Below are 25,621 nucleotides of genomic sequence, written 5' to 3'. Positions count from 1 at the left end.
GAGCTCATATGAATAAAACCCACACCTTGTTCACAAGTGATCACACCCACAGTCGAGGAACAATGCTGTTCCTAAGCAACTGCTCCTCTCCCTGTGTGGGGTTTGCATGTTGGCCGTGTGTCTGTGTAGGATTCCTCCAGGCAATCCACTTTCCTCCCACAATCTTTCGTCATGTGGCTGACACAGAGTGCACAATTTAAATTGTCCCCCTGGCTTAATGTGAGTGTTTGTAGGTGGGCTGATTAAACGGCTTCACAGATAGATGTAGGTGTACATCTATCTGCTCAAACTACTAATCAAGAAAAACAGCATTGGTATATATCAAAAAGGGTCACATTTGTATCACTATGTAGAAGCTCTTTAAGGGGGAAATGATATTGTTAATGCTAAGATATAATTATTATTGTTCAAATTTACAGAAAAAAATAGTAAAGCACATTATTATTTCTTGATTAAGATGTCGAATTATAATTATTTACTCGCATTCCTGAACAGAAAAGATCGTTTTAGTGGTTGAATGTGATGCTAGATTCATTTCTGACTAAAATTTGTGTATAAAAAGATTAATTCAATTACCAAATAAATAACAATGCAACACTTCATATGAACCCAAAAAGATTTTGTATGAAATTAATTTACAAAGACAGAAACTAAGCACATTTTCACGACAATTTTAGTTTCAGTTAATTATCTTTTTTATTTTTATTTCAGTTACTGAAGAAGTTTTTTTCAATTTTAGTTTTGGTGACTTTGTTAGTTTTCGTTAACCTTGGCTGGAACAACACTTTTGCTCATTGTACCATTGATGGATCGTTTTATTCATGATGTAGGACAGACAGACAGACAGACAGACAGACAGATGGGCCGTGTGACTTTCATTATCCTCAGACAAAATGCTGCTGTTGAGACAAAATAAAGATAAATACAACAGTCTGCTCCTGTTCCCTTTTAATGTCTCCAGCTGTTGACATCCATTCCTTGTTGGTTTTGCCCTTTTTTCCACCATCAGTTATTATATTAACAACAGCCTGGAGTTTCCTCCCAGCATGTTTCTCCATTTTGTGACAGGAAACCTTTGTTGTTGTTTGCTTTATGGTCTCCCACTACATTACTGCACTGGTAATAAGAGCTCGCTTTTTATTCCACTGCAGGCTTTTACCCCACAATCCTATTTCTCTTCCCATCACTGGGTATTTTTCTTGGTGACAATGAAGTATGTTTATGGCCGTGCTGATGTCATCGCATTTTTGTTTGTCCCTCATCTCCCCGGGCACAGCTTACAGGGAAATGGATTACACAACACAATGGAGTGGATGGATGCTCTGCAGTCAACTTGAAGCCAATTTGCCCAAACATGACTTGGCTCGTGTTTCCCGCTGGATACAATCTGCCAGAAAGTGTGTTTTCCTGCTTTGTTTCACTTATGTTAATTATGTATTACCAGTATTGTCCATGTCACATGGTATATGTCAACTTTTCTGACCGACATCAGAGCTAAAAATAGCAGATCAAGCAGTTCTACAGTAATCGTTAGCCAAATTTCAGCCTCTGCGACTCCTAAAACACAATGCACACAATGTGAATCCCTGCGAGAGCCTTAAATAATTCACAAGAGCTCGGGCAGAAATATGTTTGACAGGTTGTACTCATGCATGCAGCCCTGAGCTCTTTAAGCTTCCCACGGGGACACTGAGAACACACTGGTTTATATTATTATTTTTGGACTTGAGCTTTTCAACTGACACATGTCCGTGCATTATGAATATTGTGTCTGTTTTAATGCATCAGGTATTGATTGCTGAATGTCATGTGCTCACAGAATCCAGGTGAAAGTGATGAAGGAGAAAACCATCGTCCTTGTGCTAAAGGAGAAGATGTATTTCATGTTTGCCACAAATTTAAAGGCTTCAGCAGTCACAGCGAATCAAATCAAGGGGGTATTTATATATTTATATTTATAATTTATAGTATATTTCAATCTGTTTAATATAAAATCCTAACAAAGTATTTCTCTGGATTCCTTCCTTCCTTCCTTCCTTCCTTCCTTCCTTCCATCCTTTAGATTTATTCTGAAGTATTCCAGGGTTGGATTGCGGCTTTTATTCTGAAAGAGTGTTGCTTCCGGCGGAAGTGTGTCATGGTTGCTTCTCTCAATCATCGTCATCGGACCAAACTTTCGCTTTTGTCGGGAAAACTAAACTGATTATGGCCACGTTTTTCGGTGAAGTTTTGTCGGAGTTTTCCCGGGCTGTGGATGATGATGAGGAGGACCAGGAGGAAAACGAAGAGGACGAACAAATCCGCAGAGAGCTGGAGGAAAAGAGGTAAATAGCGTTAGCTAGCTAGCTAGCCATGTGTATATAAATCAGTCTCTTACAGTGAAAATAAACACGTGACTGATCATATTTGTGTGTCCTCACGTAGCGGCCAGTCATCACATGACTTAAATATTAAATGACATAAGTGTATTTATTAGCAGTGTTAATGTTGTCGTACTTCAGGGTCAGTTTCACTTTGTGAGCCGCAGCTACTGAAGCGCATTGTCATCACAGAGGCAGCGTCACAGTCAACATCACTTGGAAAATACAGTTCATTACAATTATCCTCACCGGATAAATAATTCAGATTCATAATTCACCAGATACCGAGCAAACCAATACAATAAAATACAATACATTACATTACAGGTGCTGCAATGTTATAATAACACAGTTCCAAGTACTATCATGATAAAGGTCTTATCAAGAAGCAGCACAAAGATGTGGTAGGTTGGTTATTTATAATTGCCCTGAGATGGTGTTGGGGAGCCCTTTCTCCCACTTTGTTGGTCTGGTGAATACAAATGACCACACTGTATGAGCATCTTTATATTTATTGAATTATTCAGTGTTTCTTACTTACCAAAGGATGGAGTCATTGTCATTGTTTTTTCCTCCCTCATATTTCTTTACTGTTTTGTGACCCATATGTATACTTATGGACAGGACAGAAAACATTTTTGTAACTGTCCCTCCTTATCTGTTCCACACCTCTGTTTATCAGGGAGGTTCATCTGCACTGGAGCTCTGAAGTCACTGAACTGCTCCAGTCTGGAAACAAGTTGCAGTGTTCAGACTTCATCCTCGCTGTGGGACACAATGCTGCCAGTAAGTGGCTCCTGCAGCTAATGTTACCCGTCTACTTGGAGTCCTTCTAAAAGCACACTAGATATTATTACAGATCAAATGAAACTTTAATGTCTCCTTAGAGCTGAATGGTTTAGGGTAAATTGGAGGAGTAGGGCCGGACTTATAGGAGTTAAGTGAGCATGTCTCGACTCAAGAGTAACACAGCCTGATTTCATGAGACAGAACTTTTAAGTGATCAGTAAAACAAAAGTTAGATTCATTGATCATTAGTTGCAGTTAATGATTAAAAGAAAGCAAATTAGTGTAGTTACTATAGTGTGACAATACTTTTGTAAAGTTGTTTTATGCAAGCCGTTACTAATTCATAGTATGGGCTTTCTGTAACTGTGATTTGTGGCAATTGCTTTGCCAGTTAACTTGTGCCCATCACTCTCTTCAAATGTAACGCATCCTAAATCCTACATGTTTTCAATGTACCAAAACGTACAGAAAACAAAAGCTAGAATGTTCAGCAGTTTGGCTTCACAGAAATCGCATCAAGTCTCAAATGTGTTGTCGTTGAATATTCGGTTAATCAGCTAATCTATTCATTCATTTGTTAAATTTTTCTACTCTTCGTCCAGTGAGAAAAGGGCTAATTTAAATGTAGTTCTGTGTTCAGGTTGTGTTATTACAAAAAGTATTGTATGGTGTCCAGCAGATAAATGAAGCAAAGACAAAAGACATATTTGTTGTCGACTGCTGAGAGGATTTGTCTTGTCCAGGGTTTCTGTCGGTGTACGCTCTCGCCTCTTCAAACTGGGAAGCAGTGGGGCATGCATCACTGTGGAATGAGAGGAGCCGTGCTGTAACTGGTCCAACCAGCGAGGAGTCTGCATGTGTTTTCCACAGACACAAGGAAACCCCATCTGTGAGTGGCATACTGAGCATAATAGCTGATAACATCACTCCAGACTGTGTTCACGAGCTCATTATTCACACACAAAGCACCAGGCTGTTACACAGTAATCACTGGGATGAATGTATCTGCTGGTGATAGATTGTATTTTGAGAGAAAATAACAACGGCTGTGCCCAGCTATTTGTTTTGCCACAGATGTGCAGCAGATTAAAGGAAATGCCTGAATACATTTGGAGAAATGTAAAAATTCAAACCAATAATAGAAATAAACATCCATCCGTCCATGTTCCACCACTTTATCCTACGCAGGAGGGTCGCGGGGTTGCTGTGCCAATCTGAGCTCACACAGAGCAATAGGCGGGTTACACCCTGGACAGTTCGCCAGTCCATCGCAGGGACACATGGAGACAAACAACCATTCAATCCAGAGTGTCCAATTTACCTAATCTCCATATTGCATCTTTTTGGACTGTGGGAGGAAGCCGGAGAAACCCCCGCACACACAGGGAGAACATGCTAGAAATAAACAATAAAACAAAAACAGTCTCATGGTAACTATTGTAAGACGGTGCCATTGCACTATAAAGTATATCAAGAATAAAACACAAGCCCCACTTCAGCTGTAACAGTTAGAAAATAGGCCATGACACAAGGGATTAATGAGCTGTTGCAGAGCCCATCGTTTAACCAACCAGTGTCATGTGTGCACAGGTGTGTGTTTGTGTGTGTGTGTGGTATAGTGCACATGGTTTAATCAAGATACACACAGTCAGCAGCCGTGTGGTAGCAGTGTGCTGCTGGGCAAGCTTCAGATTTATCACACATTTCTCCTCTCCTCTGGCTTTGTTCAGATGGCTGCAGACATTTAATGAGCTGGAGGAGAAGGCTTTCACACCTTGTAAAGCATCTGTGCACAACAGATACTATAACAGCCAGGCATTAATCTGCAGAGTACTCATGGCTGATTTACTTACACTCATATGGACACATTTGTTTGCCTTTATTGGATCACAGAGAGGTGGAAATGAACACAAGGGGAAAGGAATGGCATGGAATCAGCAGATACACTAAGATAATTGTATGATTAAAAACAAAACTGCAGTGGTCAGTTTATTCATGTCAGTTTTTTGTTTTTTTTAAAGGAAATTAATTGCCAATTATTTTGATAACCATTTTTCTGATTCTAAGCCAAGTAAAAATGCTTAACATTTGCCAACTGTAAAGATTTTGCCCTGTAGAATCGAAATAGTTTGGATTTTGCAGCCTTATAGGCCTGTTAATACTTTTTAATATGTACTTCAGGGTGAGGGCTTTGCAGTGTTAAGGCTGATGGCCTGTGCCACAATGTTTCTACAGAGGTTTGAATGGACAAACCGGCCTGTTCTCTCAAACACAGAAGAACAGGAAATAAAAGACCACCAAAGTGTCCTGTGAAAGGCAGGTTGAGCTTCCTCGTCTGCAGTCTGTCGTCTCACCATTAGATGTCACTAATTCTCACACACTGGACCATTTCATTTTTTAGGATTATTAGCAGACTACACAGAGCAATCCGCTAATTTATTTATCCAAATATAATATTTTGGTCCTGAATGAACAATGAAATAAATAACTGGAGGCCCCTCTCGTGTGGTATTTGTCTGTTTAATGTAACCAAGCCGCACCAGTTGGTTAATTAAGTCGAATTAGTGTTTAGAATCCCCTTGTTGGCAAATCACCAGATTGCCTTTTGTGTGCTTTAACTCCAGATGTCTGCTTTGGGCGTCGCACTTCACCAAATGTAAATACCACATACGGCCAGAATGATCGTCAAGCTCTGGAGAGAAAAACCAAACATCACGTGACTTTGTGAAATCATTGCAGTGTGTAGATTTCTCCTTTGCGTTGTCATCTGTCAGTCCTTCCTGTCTCTGATTTTTATACACATACACATATGAGTACTTGTGTGAAGTATTCTGTTGAATAAAATGTCTCTTGCATTCCTTCCTTTAAAGGTTTTGATATGTCAGGTGATTTGCTACGTTGCAGAAGACCAACTTTTTCAGTGGACAGAAAAGGTATGCTCTGTTCATTTAGTGTTGTGATTAAAGGACTTTGTTATTTTGTGACATCTGCAGATCTTTAAGCACAGCAATGAAGTGTAGATGAATATATCCTACGCACAATTCCATAATTGGTGTCCATAGTGTATTGTTGCTCACAGACGTATGAACAGGACCACAAAGTTACATAAGACGAATCACTTCAGCTACAACTGAAGGTGTCAGGTGATGATGCTCCATCCATCAGGCTGTAAATAACTATCGATTATTAATCGGTTTGAAGCTTTTAGTTTTAGTTTCTGTGATTTAGTTTCTTAAATGTGAATATTTTCTTCATTTCTTTGCTCCATAAAACAATGAAATCATTAAAAAACTGAATCATTTTGGTTTGTGGACAAAAACAAGACATTTGAAAACATCGTATTTCCAGGTTTGACAAACACTGATCAACGTTTTTTAACTTTTTCTGACATTTTATGGACCAAACTAAATAATTGACAGATTAACTGATATGAAAATAATTGTTGTTTGCAGCTCTATAACTACTATTTTCATAGTTCATAGATTCACTATTAATGGAGTATGTTTGTTCCACAAAATTTTAAAAAAACTCCTAAAATCCTGAATTGATGTTTTATTTTGTCCACAAACCAAATTGTATCAGTTTTAATGATTTCTTAATTATATGGAGCAAACAAACCAGATAATAATTCAAAAACAACACTCAAACTGATTAAGTTGGTTATTAATTGAATTATAATGGATTTATCATTGCTAGGATATTGGATATTTAACTGAATCTCAGTGCCTAAAAGCATGCAGACATGGTCAGACATATGTGATTAATATGGTGAAGGTGATGTTGTTTCCGTCTGTGGTTTCTCCTGTAGGTCTTTGACTGTCTTCAGCACAGAGAGCTGAATGTGACAGTTTTGTCAGATGGCTCTGTGGCTGATTATAAGACGGCAAACTATCCGTGCACCAGCTCCGCCCCCTTCCTGCGCTCTCTCCACACTGATGCGTTCCGTGGCCAGCCTGTCAGCCCGTCACTGGAGCAACCAAACATAATCACTGGCCTTCCAGCTGCAGGTACTGTCATTGTTTTTTACAAATTCAGGTGTCTCAAATTCACACTGACTGTAGACACCACAGACACTGGAAACGCATACTGTGCTGCATGATTAGTGAAGCGTTGCCGCCTCAGATTAGAGATGAGACACATTTAAATCCACAGTAAATCCCTGTTAAAAAAAAACCCAAAACATTTTCCTTTATGTTAATTTAGAAACGTTTTTTCTTGTGTGTTGAAATTTAAAGATACTCAAATGTCCACGTTATCTTCAATGACAGTCAGCAATTAACGCTGATAATGTGTAATAACGAGTGTAACCAGGACCTAACATAATCTGGATTATGAAGGTCTGAGATGAGGGCTATGATAACATTTGACAGCAGTATGTTGTGCTTATGGATTTTATGGACAAAACCGTTTATTAAAGGCTTAATTTTGAAGGTGACATTGTATTCCTGGGCCTTGTTGATGTCTTAGATACCATTTTGTCGCTTCCTGTTCCAAGTTTCTATTACCTGAGGAGGATTCTGATAGTGAATCAAGTTGAAAGAATGTCTTTGCAGTCACACTCATTTTGAAAACGTCTTCACTGCAGGGCTTATCGTCGAATCCACTATGAATTAATGCAGCAAAGTGCTGCAGTTTTATGATAGTATTAGTCTCTTTGTTGTGACGATAAATCCAGCTTAAGTCAGGTTTGATTCTCCACCCTTTCCTTGGGGGTGTCCTTGAAGAATAAACTGAATCTCAAATCCGCCCTGACTCCTGATGTGTGTATGTGGGGAAGAACTGCGAGAGGCTTTGGAACAACGTGTCTGCCAACTAAATGAAATGTAGCTCCACTGGGCTCCGCTCCACTCACTAAGAACACAGTCTCACATCCAGATTTGGCCATTTTTAGTCCCAATGCTTTTAAAGACATTGGCAGTCTAAAGAAACCAGTGGAAAGCACTTGAGGACTCATGTCAGGCTGACCTTTATAGTCTTTGTATCTCCGTGTTTCCCCATTATTCAGTTGTCATATTAACCTTGCATTCTTTTACTTTGTGCTGTTTCATCAGTCCTGAACCACTGCCAAGTCCACGGCATCGCCACTGTTGTTTACCAGTGTTACAGTGATGTCATCGGCCCCGACTCTGTCTCTATGGAGACCTACAAGCCTGCACTTACCAAACTTAGGAAGTCCATACAGGTTAGCTGCTTTTCTCTCTTTATATCTGTGAAAAAAGCAGATGTTTCCCTCATTTCACGGATATTTAAAATGAATGATGCCCGCAATGACAAACACCTGCACGCCAGATGTTGTTACTGCAGGTTCCTGAGGTGTTTCTCCATGTCCTTGTTTTTATTTGTTCAACGCCTTCTATTTTACTACACATAGAAACTCTTCCAGACAAAGTGATGACCCTATATTTTTATGAAATGACCTGCAGTTTTAAAGGTCTCAAGATATAAAAATGTAATACCTTTTATTATAAAGCTTTATTATAAAAAGAACACATTTTTTGTGAAAGTATCAAAGTGTTCAGTCCAGGAGAATTGCACTTAGCCAAGATTTGGAAACATAAAATCAGTAACTAAATTCTCCATAAGTTCTGGACAAGGCTTTGGTAACTTTCAGGACCCAGGACCCACCTCTATTCCTGCCATGATTTGATGTTCTTGTTTTTTGTTCGGCCTTTCTAGCTGAAATAACCCTAAGCATGTTATTTTTCACCTAACATGAATACAGTTTTGTTAATTATACTTTCTTTTGTATTTCTTCCTCTCCTCAGTTGGACTCGTCTCGGAGTACAGACGTCCTCCGCAAGTTTGTCAAGACCACGGACATTCAGAGTAATCTCTATATCTGAGAATGGCCATGTTGCACACTGAGTGGTGCAGGTAACTTATGTTTTTCTCTCATAAAATACTGTCATTTTTTTAAAATAAAGAAATTAAGTAAACAAAGCCATAATAGTTTATTTATTTATTTATTTTTGTCCTTCCATCGATTGCTGTGAGTAATTTACACATTTATGAATGCATTGAGGATTAGGATTGGTGAAACCTCATGTGGAGGATAAACTGGAAAATAATGAACAAATGAATGTTACAGCTCTCTGGTTCCTGAATACTAGATGGAGTTTTGATATTTCGAGCCCTTAGTGTTTTTCAGTTTTTGCACTAATTAGGTTCAAGATGAGCTGTCAGTGGATCGTTTTTTAAATTCAGCACCGATACTCTTGGTTCCCTTGTGATAAATCTAGGTTTTGACAGTCTTCACCAGCAGATCAAACACGTTGCTTTTAATTAATCCTGATTCACCTCCTATGTTTGTTCTATTCACAAAACTGTCAAAACACATTGTTGAATACTGACAGTTGCAGAGACATCATTTACATTTTGAGTCAACACTAAACTGAAGGTGTGATCAGTGTTCATCACCATCATCATCCAAATTCTGAAGCTTCATTTAACACCATCAGCTGTGCTTAGCATTGTTTGATCGTCACTATTTAAAAGGAGCTGTACATAAGAAATGTATTGTATGTAGTCAAAAATGACAATAATATGTCTTCAGAGATTAAGGAAATATGTTAAATTAGGACTATAGGATTATATTCATAATATAAACCTGAGCTGTCTTTTGGTTTGTGTAGGATTAGTTCTTCAAACTACATGGCAACCTCAAGTCTGTGGGGAAGGGAGACAAGACAACTCTGAAATATATATATTAAATTTGGATTGCAACACCTGCTTAAAAAGCTCTGTATGCATTTCACTCATACAGCCCCTTCAGAGCTGATTGTGAGTCATTTTTACAAAATACCGCTCCTCACTTTCAAAGCCTACACCTCCATACCTTTCAGACCTCCTCCACATTTCCACTCCTGTCTGCACCCTCTGATCCTCCTCCTACATCCACCTCACTGTCCCTCCTGCCCGCCTTGTCACCATAGACTCTGGAATTACCTCCCTCCCTCCCTCCCTCCCTCCCACACTTCAAATCCAAACTAAAAACTCAGCTGTTATCATCAGAATATCATACTCTCAATGACCACACAGCACTGTTCAGTTTTATTGTCTTTTATTATTCTATTTTATTCTATTTTTTATGTTTGCATTTGTATGTAAGGTGACCTTGAGTGTCAGAAAGGCACCACCAAATAAAATGTATTATTAGTTAGTGTTATTGTTTTTCACACTGTCTCCTCCTGTCCTGATGAGGGCAGTAATGAGTCAGTGAGCTGTTAGGGAAACTTCAGAATCTCAAAAGAAGACGAAGAGGGCGAAACTCAAACAGACCTGTTGATACCAGGGTTCATGTCCTCTGTATAATCTAAACAATTGACAGCGTGAATATTACTTTAATTTCCGCCCATTCTCATTCAAACAAGTTCAAAAATAGTGCGCGACAGAACCGTTTAGATATTTGAGCTTTACGTCGTAAAGAAGCACTTTACGTGCGCCTGGTTAGCAACGCTAGCTATGAGTGCTAAACGGAATAAAGCCGCGACCAACGGCAGAAACAAAGCTGCAGTCAGTCAGAGAAACAAGCAGCGGACCTCCACAACTAACAAGGTGCTGGCTGAGAGGAACCCGGCGGTTGCCGCGGTGGGAGCCTGGGTGGAGGGCGGACCAGACTTCATGGAGCATCCGTTTGTAAGTGCAACTTTACGCCACTGACCACAGCTAGTGTGTTGTTGCTAGGCGCTGTGCAGGGATTTGGATCTGTATCAGATGTCAAGCATTCAACAATTTGTAAATAAGAGGAACGTTGATCATTATTTTCCCATTAAAACGTGCCAATATGGCACTTTAAACTTGAAATGTCTCTAAAACGGTACAGTAAAAGTGTCTGATTAACTGTATGACAGTAGTCATAGATGTCCTGAACACAACCTGGTCAGGACTTAAGGAAATGTGTGTTTTTATTACATCTCAAAGTTGATATTTATTTGATTTAAAAAGTGCCAATATGGGATGGTCTAGGCTCTTGCTTTGATAACTGAGGAGCTGCAGGCAGAGAGGAGGAGGGTGACTGAAGAGAACCTTCGACGATTTCAGGATGAAGTGCGCCACCGTGTGGCACAGCACTCCCAAGTCTTCAAGCAGCGACATCAACCTCAAGCTTCAAACTTTACCATTGGTAAAAAACAAACAAAACCCACCAGACATAAAAGTAATTAAACATTTGGTTTGCTATTTGTTGTTGATCCTGCATGTTTTAATTGTCATTTTTAAACTGTTTGTCTCAGTCAAACCTGTCAGGATCCAGCATGTGACGCCTGGGATCAAGGTCATATCGGAGGGAGATGCTGCACAACAGAGGGTGATGGAGCAGGGCTGTCAGGAGGTGAGAGGGTTAAGTATAGTTTAATTTATTTGGATGGTACGGTTAGGGGAATGTCCTGTTTCACTTGTCATCATGACGGTGACCCTGTGCACAAAGTCAGGTCCTTGAGGCCAGTTTGATGTGAAAGAACTTGACTTGTCAACATAAAGTCCTGACCTCACTCATCCTCATCCAGTACCTCTGGGATGAACTTGGAACACTCGCTGTCAACCAGTCGTTATCACCGATTGTCACCAGTGCTTTGGTGTGTGAATGACTTCAAGTCCTTGCAGCAAGGTTCAAAACTAATGCACAAAGTCTGAAAGTAGAAGCTGTTAAAGCAGATGAATACCCATGGTTTCACTTATTTATAATCAAAGTTAAGAGATGTTACTCTGAATGTTGTTTATAATTATTGCAATAGCTGAAGATCAGGTGGGAATATCAGATATATTCAACATATCTGGTATAATCTCATCCTGTTGTTTTTCTGTGCTGGGTCAAAGGTTGCCTGTGGACCTTGACACATTGATTTAGATGTCCTCTGTTAACCCTTTGTATTTTTCTCAGCATGTGTTGTTTATGGCAGTAAGAATGATCTCATAGTTTCCCCTGTGTGAGTGATAAAATAATGTGACATCCGGAGGTGATTATTTATTTCCATGATTTTCCAGTCGTCTCGTGAGGACATGAGGCAGGTTAGACTCCGGCTGGCTGCGTGTCGGATGAGCCCGCATGAGGATACAATGTCAGACCTTCCTGGGGGAAAATGGAGCACGTCTCCAACCAGACATGTGAGTGTCTCAAAGTAGTTCCTCTTTTAGTATTTCCTGTTCTTGCACATTAATTATAATGATTTTCCTCTGCACCCAACAGAAAGCTGAGTATCACGTGATGAGAGCTGAGCAGGAAGTGGAAGAGGATGAGGGAGAGGCAGGGGAAGAAGAAGAAGATGATGATTGTTTCTTCGCCAGTCAACATGAATGTCCTCTTGTTCAGCAGAAGGTCAGGTACCAACCAGAGTCCACCAACCTGTCGTTATCGTTCACTCTCTGCCATGTCGGTTGATAAACCCATTGAAGATGATGCATGACATATAGACATATGGCTGTATCAGCCAAGACTAATGCTTATTGTTTTCATTTCATAACAGAAATTAGAACAGTGAAATTATACAAAATGTGCCGTTTCAACATTTTCCTCCTGGTGAGATTCAAACTTTCTCTTTGGCATCAAAGGTAATCTAACATCTATGCACCTATGTTTGAAATGCAAGCAGTTAATGAACGTGGTTTGGAATAGAATGGTAATAACCATTACCTGTCACCTGATCTTAAAAGAGCTGATCGACGGTTATGCTTAAATTGAATAACGTCACGTCATGATTCCAAGTTTAAGATACTGGGTGCACACAAGTGTGAAAATGGGGCAAGTTCAATTAAGCCTGTGTTTACAGTATGAGTTGTAAATGATGACAGAATGGAAATGTACCTGGTCATTGATATTTATTCACAAAACATTTCCACTTCCCTCTAACCTGTTGTGATTCACTACATGTTTTTTCATTATTCATGTCTTCATTTATCTACTTCCTAATATTTTTTTGTGTAAAAATAACGAGATGTCTTTAACCTTAATACGATGAACTCCAAGTTATAGAATATAAAACTTCAAAATTTAGGTGGTTGCATCATTAGGTTTTTAAAAGGGAGTGAAAGGGAGTGTAGTTGCACAATGAGTGTATTTCTCAGGTCTGACCATCTTCCATGGTTGTAATCATAATCTGATCCATCCATGGATGCTATGTTATGAATACAAACAATCCCGTATGCATTCTCTGGCACTTACTGCCAACATCGTCACTTCTTATTCAAGAGAAGAAACCAAAAATGTAAATATGAATTTTAATAAAACCCTTAAGTGCCAGCCAGCACTTTAACATTTACACGGACAAAGTACAGAGCTTGTTGGCACCTTTGTTCATTCATACTAATTCAAGCTGGTCATTACTCAGCACTGATTGATGGCTGCTGACTCTGTTCTGCTCTCTGTGTGCATGTTTCAGGTTAGAGGACATGTGATGTTGCATTCTGATAAATCACAGCCTGATTCTGGTTTTAAATCCAGCCTCAGAGAAACACACGTCCTGTGGCCTCTGAATGACCAAGAGGAAGTGAAAAAACAGGTATGCATTAGATCAGACATGCATTTTCGACCTTTGGCTTTTTTCATGCACAATCTGTCAAAGCGGATGTCACAGCACTCTTGTCACTGCAGCGTCAGTCTCAGTTCCTGATGCAGCGCCGTCAGTTCATGGACAACGAGAGGGAACAAGTGAAGGAGAATAATCAGCACAGGAAGCACCTTAAGAGAACGACAAGGTGATGAGACTGCAGCATTTTCTCCTGTATCACTTCCCCTTATTTATGTGCATGTTCAAAGTGATACACAGAAACTCTGAGTATGAGCAACTGACTATTGTAGCAATAAGAACAATATTTACATATTTAAGTACAACATTGGTGCCTATTTGAAAAATATGGCCTGATGCTATGCACTTGCATACGAATACAGATACAGTATAACAGTCTCTTCTCAAATGTGTTTTTCCTTTTTCACTGCAGAATCAAAGCAGAGAAAGAACAGATTCGTCTGGAGGAAGAGAGAAAGATGGAGAGAGCTCAGCAGCTCGCAGAGGCCCAACAGATGCTGGAGGAAAGGGAGCTGCTGATTCTGGAACGACTGAGGCTCGAGGAGGAGGAGAGAGCTGTGAAGCTGCAGTGGAGAAAAAAGGAGAAACGAAAAGTATCTTCGAGGTAAATGAATGTTTGGTTTTAGCTCAAAACCGGACCAAGACCCTCTCATCATTTTGGCCACCTTCCATGTAGACTTTGCTTGTGGGCGGTGTGTGAAGACATTATGTCTTGTGACCTCTCTTGTCTTGTTTGTAAAAGTCAATATGATCACATAAACCGGTTGATTGAAACTGTCTGCAGGTTCGTTGAGGCTCTGAGAGCTCAGATGAAAGAGAGACTCTCTCAGGAGAAACTGGACCTTCCCCCTCTTTGCTGCTGTGCGTCCACTTTCTGGGACTCCCACCCCGACACGTGTGCTAACAACTGTGTGTTCCACAACAATCCCAAAGGTACGATCGTCGCACACACTGTCACCTGCCTCACTGTTTACTGTATACACACAAAAAGAAAATGATTCAGTCACATTTTTCTCTTCCACAGCGTATGCCCAGGCGTTACATTCAACAATACTGAGTGTGGATTTACGGTAAAGGAAGTTTGTGAAGTGCAGTGGAAAATCCTCCTGAAGAAACTCGGTCTCTTTGCTGTTTGTTAAGTCTGTGTATGAAGAAACGTTTTGGTAAATACAGTACTAGTAATCAAACTGGACCTGTGTGTGTGTGTGTAGAGCATTGATTTCACTGTGATCCGTTTGTTGGAAGTGTTCAACTTGCATCAACAGCATTGATTATATTTTGTAAATTAAAATCTCACACAGATGAATTGACTGGAATCAAACCTGAAAACTTAAGTCAACCCAAAATGTCAAACAGTGTACATTATATCTCCTTAACATCAGCATGTGTGCTGGCACTGCTGTTTTTGCATAATAAACACAACCTCACACAGATGTAGCTGTAATTTATTCATATTTAAGGAAGTTGATTGATAGGGTAGTCTCAGAAATTTAATGTATAGGTATTTGCTATTGATTATTTTTTAAATAAATTATTTTCTTTCTATTTTTATTCATTCTTAAGAGTTGGTGTGCTGTGGTTGAATTGTGTCTGTATATGCCAATATATATCATCTGTATGTAACTTACAAGGAAATCTTTTTTTTACGACAGAAAACCTATGGTATTCTACAAGGTGGTCCTTTCAAGATGCAAAGAGTTTAGTGTCATATGTACAGTAAGAAAACACGTTTCTCTGTGCATTGAAATGGCGAGTTATTCAAAGAAATAGATAAATAGTTAAAATAGATAAATAGTTAAAGTAATAAAAAAACACAGAATAACTGGAAATGCAATAGAAATAGCTACCTGTTATATACAAACACATTGTATATACATACAAATACTTTTGTATGTTCATTAAAAATCTGTTACACTATAAGACATTTTTAGTGTATTTTAATTTGATTCTCCACCTCGGAAAAGTCCAGTAGAGGCCTCTTTTTGGGGGGCTGCAGTACCGTGACTGACCACTAGTGTTTATTACCTGTCAGTGCGAGTATCCAGCAATTTTCCACGTTCCAGCTATATCCGGTTTGTCGTCACTTCGTGGGGAGGTCACGTGGCTAACCGGGACGTTCCGTCTGGAAAAAATCGACAGGAATAATCACATTTTTTTCTAATAATAATAATAATAATTGTCTATTCATAACAGACGCCTCTTTTTCGGATGCGGAGGCAGGCTGACTGCCCGCCTTGGTGCATATAAACCCAGCGGAACACGATGGAGACCCGGCGAGAGTTCACGGACTTTAGCTTTCAACGCGAAGCTAAACCGCTGTTGATTTATTTTTTTAGCACCTAGCATTCATTACGTAACCTTAACTCTTAACTGCTAAATTAGTTCGTCATAACAAACGGTCGCTTTTATTCTCCGGTTCGACTTGAACTGTGCTCTTCGTGGACAATGTCTGGGACCAAACTGTGGTAGTTGTTGTTTTTGTTGAAAGTTTGTTCTTTTATTTATTTTTATACACAAAAATGAGATCTCCCCTGGCTCCCGGCATACGACTCATCACCTCGTTCTCTCGAGATGGTTGGTAAGTTTCCACCGTCGACGATTCATTCCCACAAACAGTCATTACATTAACAAGTCTGTTATCTCTGTGCTGTAAATGTTTAAGCTCGTCCACGTCGATAAACAAACAAACAGGCATTCTGTGCATTTCTAATGGGCTTTCAGGTACTCATTCATCCTGTTGTTTCTCAGTATCTATCATTAAACTCGTTATTATTTATTTTTATCTTGGTTGCACAGACGGACTCAGTTTTGACAAATCTCATTAAAAAAACATCGTATTTTTAGAGCTTTCTCTCTAAAAATTCAACAAAACAGTTGATCTTAAGGAAATCAATAAGTTCAGAATTTAAGGAATCTGCTGCCACTTCAGCTACTTTATTTTAATAATAATTATTTTAGCCTGTAATATAATATTCTGAATATGTAGAAGAATATGTATATTTTATCTTACCATTGTCTAACCATTGTAACAAAAACAACAAATGTCAGATGCAGAGAGACGGATACTTTTCATATACAATCACATATTTTAAATCTCTTGTGAATTGATAACAGGAATTTAAAATATACACAATTGCCAAAGGCTTTATCAATCATCCTAATTCATCATTTCTATTTAGTTTCCTCTGACTTGCAAGTAGTACAATATGTATCTTTCAAAGAGATTATGTCAATATGTACATATAGTTTGTCTTATTATGTATGTGGAGCTTCAGTAAACTGAATGGCTTCAGATTGATTTATTTAGTTTACTTATAGTCTGATTTCAAAGATCCTGAGTTGATTATGCGTTAACGACAGGTGTACACATTTGACAAACATGGTTGTCCAATCCAAACCCAAACCGATTACGTTTGACACATGGACCTTTACACTTGTTGTTTCTCCTGTAGTCGGTTGAATTCCAGCACTCTGTTGCAAAATACTCGAGGGAAACTTAATGTACTTGTGTACTTTAGATCAGTGAGTGGCTCGTGTTAATTGAAAGTCTGTCTCACAGTGTCATGACATGTCTTAAGACTGTGGTAAAAAAAACAAAAAAACACTGAAGAGTGAAACAACAGAAGAGTCAGAGAAGCCTGAGGCTTGTGTCGCGTCATCAGGAAGTTCATTATGAAGTTTATTGTTTTCTTGTTATGAGTTAGAAGCGCTATAACTGTTATTAATGCTACTATAAATTCATACTCACGTGATACGACTTTTGCCGTCACATCTTCATTCCACTCTTATTTCTGCAGGTATCGCAGTTTCATCCTCTTACTCACGTTCCTCTTCTACACAGCCTACCATCTGTCGCGGAAACCTATCAGCATTGTCAAGGTGAGCGAGGCTTTGCTTTACCTGGAGTTTTAAACAGAACGGAATACACAGGAGGGAAAATAACTGAAGATGATCTTTTATATTTCTGATGTTAAAAGCTCTTCATAATGTCTTAAGATGCCCAAAATATTGGTAGTAAATTATGAATATTGCAGCACATGTACTTATTCAATGTTTTTTTCCTCTGATACTCAGAGTGAGCTGCACAGAAACTGCTCCTCAGTCATTCGACCCGTGGACCTTAACATAACCAACAATGCTACCTGGTGTGATTGGGCTCCTTTTGGTAAGTCCAGTACCTGATACCTGATATTCTGATGAGCAGAGAGCGTGGACAGGTCCTGGAGGATTGATAGCGATATAATATGCTTTGTGAAAGCATGTGTTGGTAGCAAACATCGTTGCTGAGAGTTTTCACCTGCTTAAATAGACTTGAAGATGGAAATAGTTGTTCATTTATATTATTACCTGTCTTAAAACCACTCACTTCCATGCCTACATCGGATTAGACTGAAATACTATCAGCACCATTTAGACACGTGTACATGACACACACCGTCTAAAGCTTTAAATAAGTTTGTAAACTGAAGCTTACGCCCCTATACTGTGACCCATTTTGTATTTATTAATAGCTCTAAAAAAAAAAGTCCCAAATCCAATATATCACCTTCTGTGTCCACATTGCTATTGATGATCATTGTGGCTCTTAATTCAGGACCAGACTCTCCCATCACGGCAGAGACGAGGGCTTTATTTTATAGCACAGTTGAGTTTTCAGTGTTGCTGCTCAGCAAACTGGAGAAAACTAATACATTTTATCTGTGTTTTGTCTCTAGACCAAGACAACTATCACACACTGTTTGGGATCTTGGATAATTGTTTCCTGGTTGCCTATGCCTTCGGCATGTTCTTCAGGTCTGTATGTGCTCAGGTTCATTTTTGTAGTGTTCTGATTTTTGTGTGGCGTCAATTTGAACCGTCGTTCATGCATTCACAGTGGGATATTTGGAGAGCGGCTCCCTCTGCGGTACTACCTGAGTGTCGGGATGCTGCTGAGTGGATTGTTCACAGCTCTGTTTGGCCTTGGGTTCTACTGGAATATTCACTCTTTAGGTTACTACGCCGTCATCCAGGTAAACGTGCTGTCCTTCAGATGTCTTACTCTTGTACCCTGGTTGAGTATCTATCTGGTTGGTCGTGAATAGTCGGGAGTGTGAGTTTCGCATGTCAGAAAGAGCCTCAGCGTAGGAATGACATCAGGTTTACACATCCTATGTTAATGTGTGTAATGTAACAACCAAATCATATTAGTATTATAATAGGGAAACACATATCAAATCTGTCCGACACCACAAGGCATGCAGTCAATCATATTACATGTCCTGGGTACTGGACAGGACAGGTTAAAAAAAAATAATAATAGGGAAACACTGAAATGAGATGAGGTGTTGGTTGCTTTCACTTCATTAAATATTAAACCATATCAACACACACAAGCAAGGTTACTCAACTCTACAGGAAGTGAACAAAATTCCATTGTATGGTTTAGTATAGTTTGAATGCTGACATTGTCAGAGGAGTTTTGTTTGACTTTTATGTTCTGACTTATAGAAAACTCACTCACTGAGATCCAGAGTGCACTGCTTCTGTTATTTCATGATGGGAATAAGAAGAAACACATTTTTTCCCCTGTGTTGTAACTAAATATAAAGCTAATGACCATTTTCCTGTTTACTCACTTAGTCTCTGAAATGTCAGAAATAAGCAGGAAATTCCCCCGTGTTTCACAGAATGTGATGTGATGTCAAAAACCACCTGTTGCATTCATTGATCCACGACTCTTTTCCCTGAATACAGGTGTGATCACTGTGAGCTCTGTGGGTCAGTACACAACTCATTTATCATCCACTCGCTTTGCAAATGTAGAGATCTCACGGTGACTTAGTCGGCCCTTTCTCACATATTATCACATGACTCAGCTGCATCACATGACTGCAGACATGAGTGTGGGCTTATAAAGGCTTGGTGAGAGAATGTTAACAAACACTGCTCACTGTGTCTCCTCCCCGTCCTCTTTTATCTGTCCATGTTTGTCCTGGAGTTGTGAAGCTTTGTCTCTGTGATTTAAACCCCGCTGTTTTCTGTGTGTTTCACTCCTGCAGGTGCTGAACGGACTGGTGCAGACCACCGGGTGGCCGGCAGTAGTGGCTTGTGTTGGGAACTGGTTTGGAAAGGGGAAGTGAGTAGATGCTGAGCAGACGTGCTGACCATACAGTTTTTTTTGTTGCTGACTGACAAACACATGCATGTTTGTCACATTTGGAAAAACACCAGGAAATCTATCTTTTACTCATCTCAGAGCAGTACACAAATATTTGTGAAAGCCTAAAAAGTGGTTCATCTGCTTCTTTAAAACAGCTTCAAACCCCTCCAGGTTAAATAAAACACACCTTCATTTTGGCAGTGTTTTAAGAAGTAACTGCAATCCAAATTAAAAAAAGATATTGCAGGGGGGAAGTTGCCAGATTTTCCAAAACTACTGAAATGAGAAGCTGCACTTATACTCTGCGTTACACTATGTTCATGAAAACCTACACATACTGTATGTAACTGTCCCACTGTCTGTTTTATTTTTATGGACAGTTAACCAGTTTGTTAGAAACAGGCGGCGATTCAAAGTGTGTCTTTGGAGAATTATTTTATTATTTATGATTTATTTCCGCCTGTCGTCGTAGCAGGTTGATATTATAAGAATGAAAATACACTCAGGGAAACAAAAACATAGGAACATGAGCGCTCTCAGAAATACAAAGGTTACATGAAGGAGGAAATACATACACATACAATCATACTCACATAAACACATACATGTTATAGAAAATATAAAGTGCATTGTTGCATAATTGCTTGCACATGACGAGAGGAGACACTAAAGCAACAGTAACAGACTGAAAAACAAGTTACATGTTCAAGTGTTCTTTAATTCCAGTTTAAAGACTTAAGAACAGGTTCATCTGGTTCTTAAACAACAGCTCCAAACACCTGACTTAGTCTGTTCTGGGAGATCCGAACGCTCATGGAACATTTGAACCATTAGCACAAACAAAGAAATCACGTGTGAATCAGTGACACAAACTTATCTCAACTTATAGGTCAAAGCCCCACATGACTCTCTCTGTATTTCTGAGAATAGTAGTGTTTTGTTTTTCATGTCTCCAGGAGACATTCCACTGCTGCATACTCCAAGTAATTAGTTTTATGTCAAGACAGACAGACGGAGGCGAGGGTTAGGGTGTATGCACACCAACAATCCCTCTGTCAGGGCATGTTTTCAGATGAAAGACACTGCACACAAACAGTATTACATTGTTTCTGTTCATGAAGAGCAAAAAAGAGACGAAGAAGTTACACATGACAGCTTAATCCAAACCACATGATCCACGGCTGTAGAAACCACAGCAATGCCTTTGATTCTCACGTGCGTACCTTTTGTGTGCTTGTGTCGTGATCGTCAGGCGTGGGTTCATCATGGGTGTGTGGAACTCCCACACCTCTGTGGGGAACATCTTAGGCTCGCTCATCGCGGGAGTCTTCGTCTCCTCGGAGTGGGGGATGTCGTTCATCGTGCCGGGGCTCATCATCGCCTCGACGGGGATCCTCTGCTTCTTCTTCCTGGTCGAGAGTCAGTTTCATAACAGACACACACACACACACACACACACACACACACACACACACATAGAGCTGAAACGATTAATCGATTATGAAAATAATGGTTAGTTTCAGCTCTACACGCACACATCGTTTTTGTTGTTTTAACTTCAAAGGCTGAGGTCTAGTTTGGTCATTATGGTGTGTTCATTCTTTCATTGATGTAAATAAGTAATGAAACGCCACACACAGTCAGTGAGGGACAGAAAGAGAGGCAAAACTGAGAGAAAGAACAAAAACTTTAATATTGGCCCAAAAGACAACATGATTGATGCTGTTGTTTTTATTTTTGAATAATATATTGTTTTATTTATTTATGGATTTATTAAATATAAAACTGCCAAGATTATTGGCCTGTAATTCTCATTTAAAGGATTTATATTTGTTTTAGCCAAACCTGTAATGTTAACGAATGATTGCGTGTGTTTTCGTCTCTCGTGCAGAACCTGAAGACGTGAACTGCACTCCTCCTCAGCATCACGTGAGTTACACCAGAAAACCTCTTCTTAGAACTGCTGCGTTAACTGCTGGAGCTCATGTGCATGTGTTCATTCCTTTGTGTGTGTGTGTGTGCACATCAGAGCCACCAAGACAGTGGTGAAGTAGAACCTCTCTTGCAGAACTCGCCCCGAAACATAAACAGCAACGGTTCCATCTCGAGTGAGACGCCGGCGATCGTCGAGGACCACACGGAGGCCATCAGCTTCTGTGAGGCTCTCAGTATACCTGTGAGTAAAAGCTCTTCATTTACATGTTTTTATCTTAAGTTATTTGACAAATGTGTAGTTTGTGGTGCAGAATATCTCAACTTGGTTAATGGGAAGCACCTGGTGGTAGCATAAGGAATTACACCATGACATTATAGTTATAAAAACTGTTGTGATGGTTAAACGTGGCATTAGTAAGTGCAACATCACATAATCTGTAAGATCTACAAGGACAAACATCTCATCTAAGTTTAAATCAATTTAAATTCTTATTAGCGATCAGTGCTGTCAATCAGATGTCATTTTGTCTCCCAGGTCCAGATCATTTAATTTAATACTTATTATTGCCGCGTCCAGTACATGGTTGACTTGTGTCTGCCATGATGTTGTTGTGTGTCACCCAGGGCGTGGTGGAGTTTTCTCTCTGTCTGCTGTTTGCTAAGCTGGTCAGCTACACCTTCCTGTTCTGGCTTCCACTTTACATTTCAAATGTTGGTCAGTGTTTAAGTTTTTTTTTTTTTTTATGTTCAATCAAATAATACCACAAAAAATACCACAATCAAACATGTGCTGTACTTATTTATCCTCATCGTTTAAAGTCATGTGTGAAGTTTATTATTATTAATGAGCAGTTTGTTTTTTTCATTTTCAGCACATTTTGAAGCCAAACAGGCAGGAGACATGTCCACGCTGTTTGATGTGGGAGGGATTGTGGGTAAGCAATTAATATATACGCGAGTATAATGGTTTCAAATGCCAAAATGGAACTTTGGCACACACTCAGTGCATGTAACGTGATTCAGCATGATGATAACTAATATGTCATTAACCTCTGCTGTCAATCACCTGGATGTTAGGATTCCTGTGATCATGAATGTTCTGTGTGTACAGGAGGCATCACAGCGGGCCTCGTGTCTGACTACACTGGAGGAAGAGCGGCAACCTGCTGCGTCATGTTGCTCACTGCTGCCCCCATGGTGAGTTTCAACTCCTATTGTTATTCACAATCAGAATCACAACACTTTTATTATCCCAAAGGAAATTGTTTTGTTACAGTTGCTTCATATCAGACTCAGTAAGTACCAGAAAGAGCACACAAGTTAAAAATTAAAAGTAAATAAAAATAGCACAAAACCCTTGTTTAAAACAAGAATGACAAAAGGACAAAAATGTACAACGTGAACAGGATAGACATGATCAATATGGTAATTAATAAATGAACCGAATACATCTACAGATGGGAGTTGTAAAGTCTGATGGCCACAGGCAGGAATGATTTCCTGTGCCCTTCAGTGGTGCATCTTGGTGGCTCCAGTTCTATTGTTGTTATTATTATTATTATAGTTATTATTATTACATGGCACTGATTCACCTCTTCTCTGAGTAGTCGTTATTGCAGAAACATTGTGAGTGTGTGTGTGTTTTGTTCATGTTGCAGCTTTTCCTCTATAACTTCATTGGACAGAGGAGCCTTGCTACTACAGTTGGTAAGAAAAATATCTTCTTTGTTTGTGTTCATGAGGTCGACACGGTTGGTTTTACTGTAGAAACGAAGCTGAAGTTCAAAGATGGGGCTTAAATATGGAGATGGAAAAACGTTTAACAGTTTCATTATCAGGACGTCACACTTCATTTCACTCCGACTCTGGAAAATGACATCGTTATAAAACTTTCAACCAAATCTTCAGAAAGAAAACGCAGATTTGTTACATCACACGGGGAAAAGCCACAAATAATGAGGCCATTTTAGTGACATCATCGAGGATGTGGGTCATGATCCAGAATCCTGTGGACCACAGTAATGACTTTTGTTTAACACAGAGCCGTTTCCTCCTGACACAGGGATGCTGTTGTTGTGCGGAGGTCTGGTGAACGGACCGTACGCCCTCATCACCACTGCTGTGTCTGCTGACCTGGTGAGACCTGAAGCATCATGGGAAACACTCACTCTGTCACTATGACCATCAACCATCTGTTATCATCCATTTTGTTTTTTACTGCAATGTTTTCATTTACCTGAAGTTTTTGTATTCATTGTAACAGGGAACACATGAGAGTCTGAGAGGAAACTCCAGGGCTTTGTCGACCGTGACAGCCATTATTGATGGCACCGGTTCAGTCGGTAAGAACGGTCCGCCACCGTGTGCTGCACTGTGATCAGCATCAAACAGCTGTTTTTATAATGTTATTATTTCCTTTGTATTTGTAAAATAATCTGATCCAGGTTTAAACTGTCAGCATATTTATATTTATACCATTCAGTCTATTTTGTCCATTTACGAGTCTTTGTGTTTATTGAAGAGTGAGTGTAGTGCAGAGGTCTCACAACCTATTCAAGCAATTTCATTAATATGAAGTATTTTTTGTACATTTTATCGACTATTTTTCGTTCCATGTAAAAGAAAAACACTCTGATTTTGAAGTTCTATGGAAATCCTGACAAATATCTTTATTGCTCTTTTATATAAGTTGTTTTTTCCCCACCTGACCACACGGGACACTCAGTGACCCCCCGGGTCATGTGAGTTTGAGACATAGTTTGACATAGTTTCCATGCTTCAAAAGTATCGTCTACTTTTAGATTTGAAACGTCACTTTGGCTTTTTGCCTGGTTTGAATGTGCAAACGTTTGATTCCACACGTCAGTCCAGAGTTGACGTTATGTTTTGTGCAGGAGCTGCGTTGGGTCCTCTGTTAGCTGGACTGATTTCTCCCACAGGCTGGAACAACGTCTTCTACATGCTCATCTGTTCTGATATCCTGGCCTGTTTGGTGAGAAGCTTCAGACTCATGATGATGATGATGATGATGATGAAGATGATGATGATGTTGATGTTGTAGCAGCAGTGTCTGAACTGACACCCTGATCATTTGTCTTCAGTTTTTGTCCAGACTGGTTTATAAGGAAGCTCAAGGCTGGTGTGGACGTCTTCACAGAGGGAGAGGGTCAGTGTCGCCACATATTCTTTATTATAATATGAATAATAATATATCTACTGTCGTACTCGACAGTTTTTAAGAACTAAACCCATTTTTATTGCAGGTTCAAAGAAATCTGAGTGACTCACAGAAGCAAAGTAGGAACAAAAACACACAGAAGACGAGGGAAACGATCGTGACGCTGACCTCAGCGAAGCCTTTAGCGGACGATACGAGGCACTGACCACACGATGGAAGCCTTCCTTTTAATGTAAAACAGCCTGAAATGTGTCTTTGTGGAGACACAGTTTGTTTTTTTATGACCACTCATTACTAATTCTAACTTGTTTGTTCATATTCTTTTATCATTAAAGTGTATATACGGTGCCTTTTTTAATTTAACACCTTTTTCTGTCTTTGTGGTGACTGTGTCCTCAGAACACTCAGGTAAATAATCAGTGTGTTTAACGACTCTAACACTCCATGTGGACACAGACCACGTATATAACACTTGTATTTAAATAGAATAACTTCATGTAATAACTTAAAATACTTGAACGACAATCCTTTTAGCAGCCGACAGCTTTTGTAGAATCTTTGATTTGATTTGAACGCCTAAGTCACCAGTGCTCACTTTAACGCAGCACTTTAATGACTTCAAATGACCTGAATATTCGCAGTTTTAATGAAAAGCTCTGAACTGCTTTCAAAACACAGACATGCAACAAATCCTGAG

At 39.5% G+C, this 25,621-nt stretch overlaps 3 protein-coding genes across 4 annotated transcripts; all 3 read left to right on the top strand.

Moving 5' to 3' along the window:
- Positions 1–2,113: 2,113 nt before the first annotated feature.
- psmg1 (proteasome (prosome, macropain) assembly chaperone 1) lies at positions 2,114–9,089 on the top strand. Its single transcript, XM_058626495.1, has 7 exons — positions 2,114–2,324; positions 3,043–3,146; positions 3,893–4,038; positions 6,020–6,082; positions 6,958–7,156; positions 8,201–8,331; positions 8,915–9,089. Exons 1-7 carry the CDS (start codon positions 2,206–2,208, stop codon positions 8,990–8,992), a joined length of 840 nt encoding a protein of 279 aa, XP_058482478.1. The 5' UTR covers positions 2,114–2,205; the 3' UTR covers positions 8,993–9,089.
- A 1,171-nt stretch (positions 9,090–10,260) lies between these two features.
- Positions 10,261–15,214, top strand: ccdc15 (coiled-coil domain containing 15). Its single transcript, XM_058626871.1, has 10 exons — positions 10,261–10,784; positions 11,115–11,271; positions 11,381–11,478; positions 12,132–12,251; positions 12,334–12,462; positions 13,523–13,642; positions 13,735–13,838; positions 14,082–14,273; positions 14,454–14,602; positions 14,694–15,214. The coding sequence occupies exons 1-10, from the start codon at positions 10,611–10,613 to the stop codon at positions 14,741–14,743; spliced, it is 1,293 nt and encodes a 430-aa protein (XP_058482854.1). The 5' UTR covers positions 10,261–10,610; the 3' UTR covers positions 14,744–15,214.
- A 517-nt stretch (positions 15,215–15,731) lies between these two features.
- On the top strand, positions 15,732–25,272 carry slc37a2 (solute carrier family 37 member 2). 2 transcript variants are annotated; one of them, XM_058626870.1, is made up of 18 exons: positions 15,732–16,247; positions 17,467–17,548; positions 17,744–17,834; positions 18,385–18,463; positions 18,546–18,681; positions 19,711–19,787; positions 21,064–21,230; positions 21,703–21,740; positions 21,880–21,987; positions 22,371–22,461; positions 22,619–22,681; positions 22,858–22,943; positions 23,405–23,453; positions 23,809–23,882; positions 24,010–24,088; positions 24,641–24,738; positions 24,848–24,912; positions 25,010–25,272. In XM_058626870.1, the coding sequence occupies exons 1-18, from the start codon at positions 16,189–16,191 to the stop codon at positions 25,023–25,025; spliced, it is 1,458 nt and encodes a 485-aa protein (XP_058482853.1). In that variant the 5' UTR covers positions 15,732–16,188; the 3' UTR covers positions 25,026–25,272. The 2 variants fall into 2 exon arrangements, with proteins under 2 accessions (XP_058482853.1, XP_058482852.1); XM_058626869.1 differs by having other exon boundaries at positions 15,733–16,247; positions 21,841–21,987.
- The last annotated feature ends 349 nt before the right edge of the window (positions 25,273–25,621 follow it).

The sequence above is a fragment of the Solea solea genome, chromosome 4 (assembly GCF_958295425.1).
Source record: "Solea solea chromosome 4, fSolSol10.1, whole genome shotgun sequence".
NCBI classification, from domain to species: Eukaryota; Metazoa; Chordata; class Actinopteri; order Pleuronectiformes; family Soleidae; genus Solea; species Solea solea.
The sequence above is the reverse complement of the archived record's forward strand: the minus strand, read 5'-3'. Positions and strand labels throughout refer to the sequence as shown.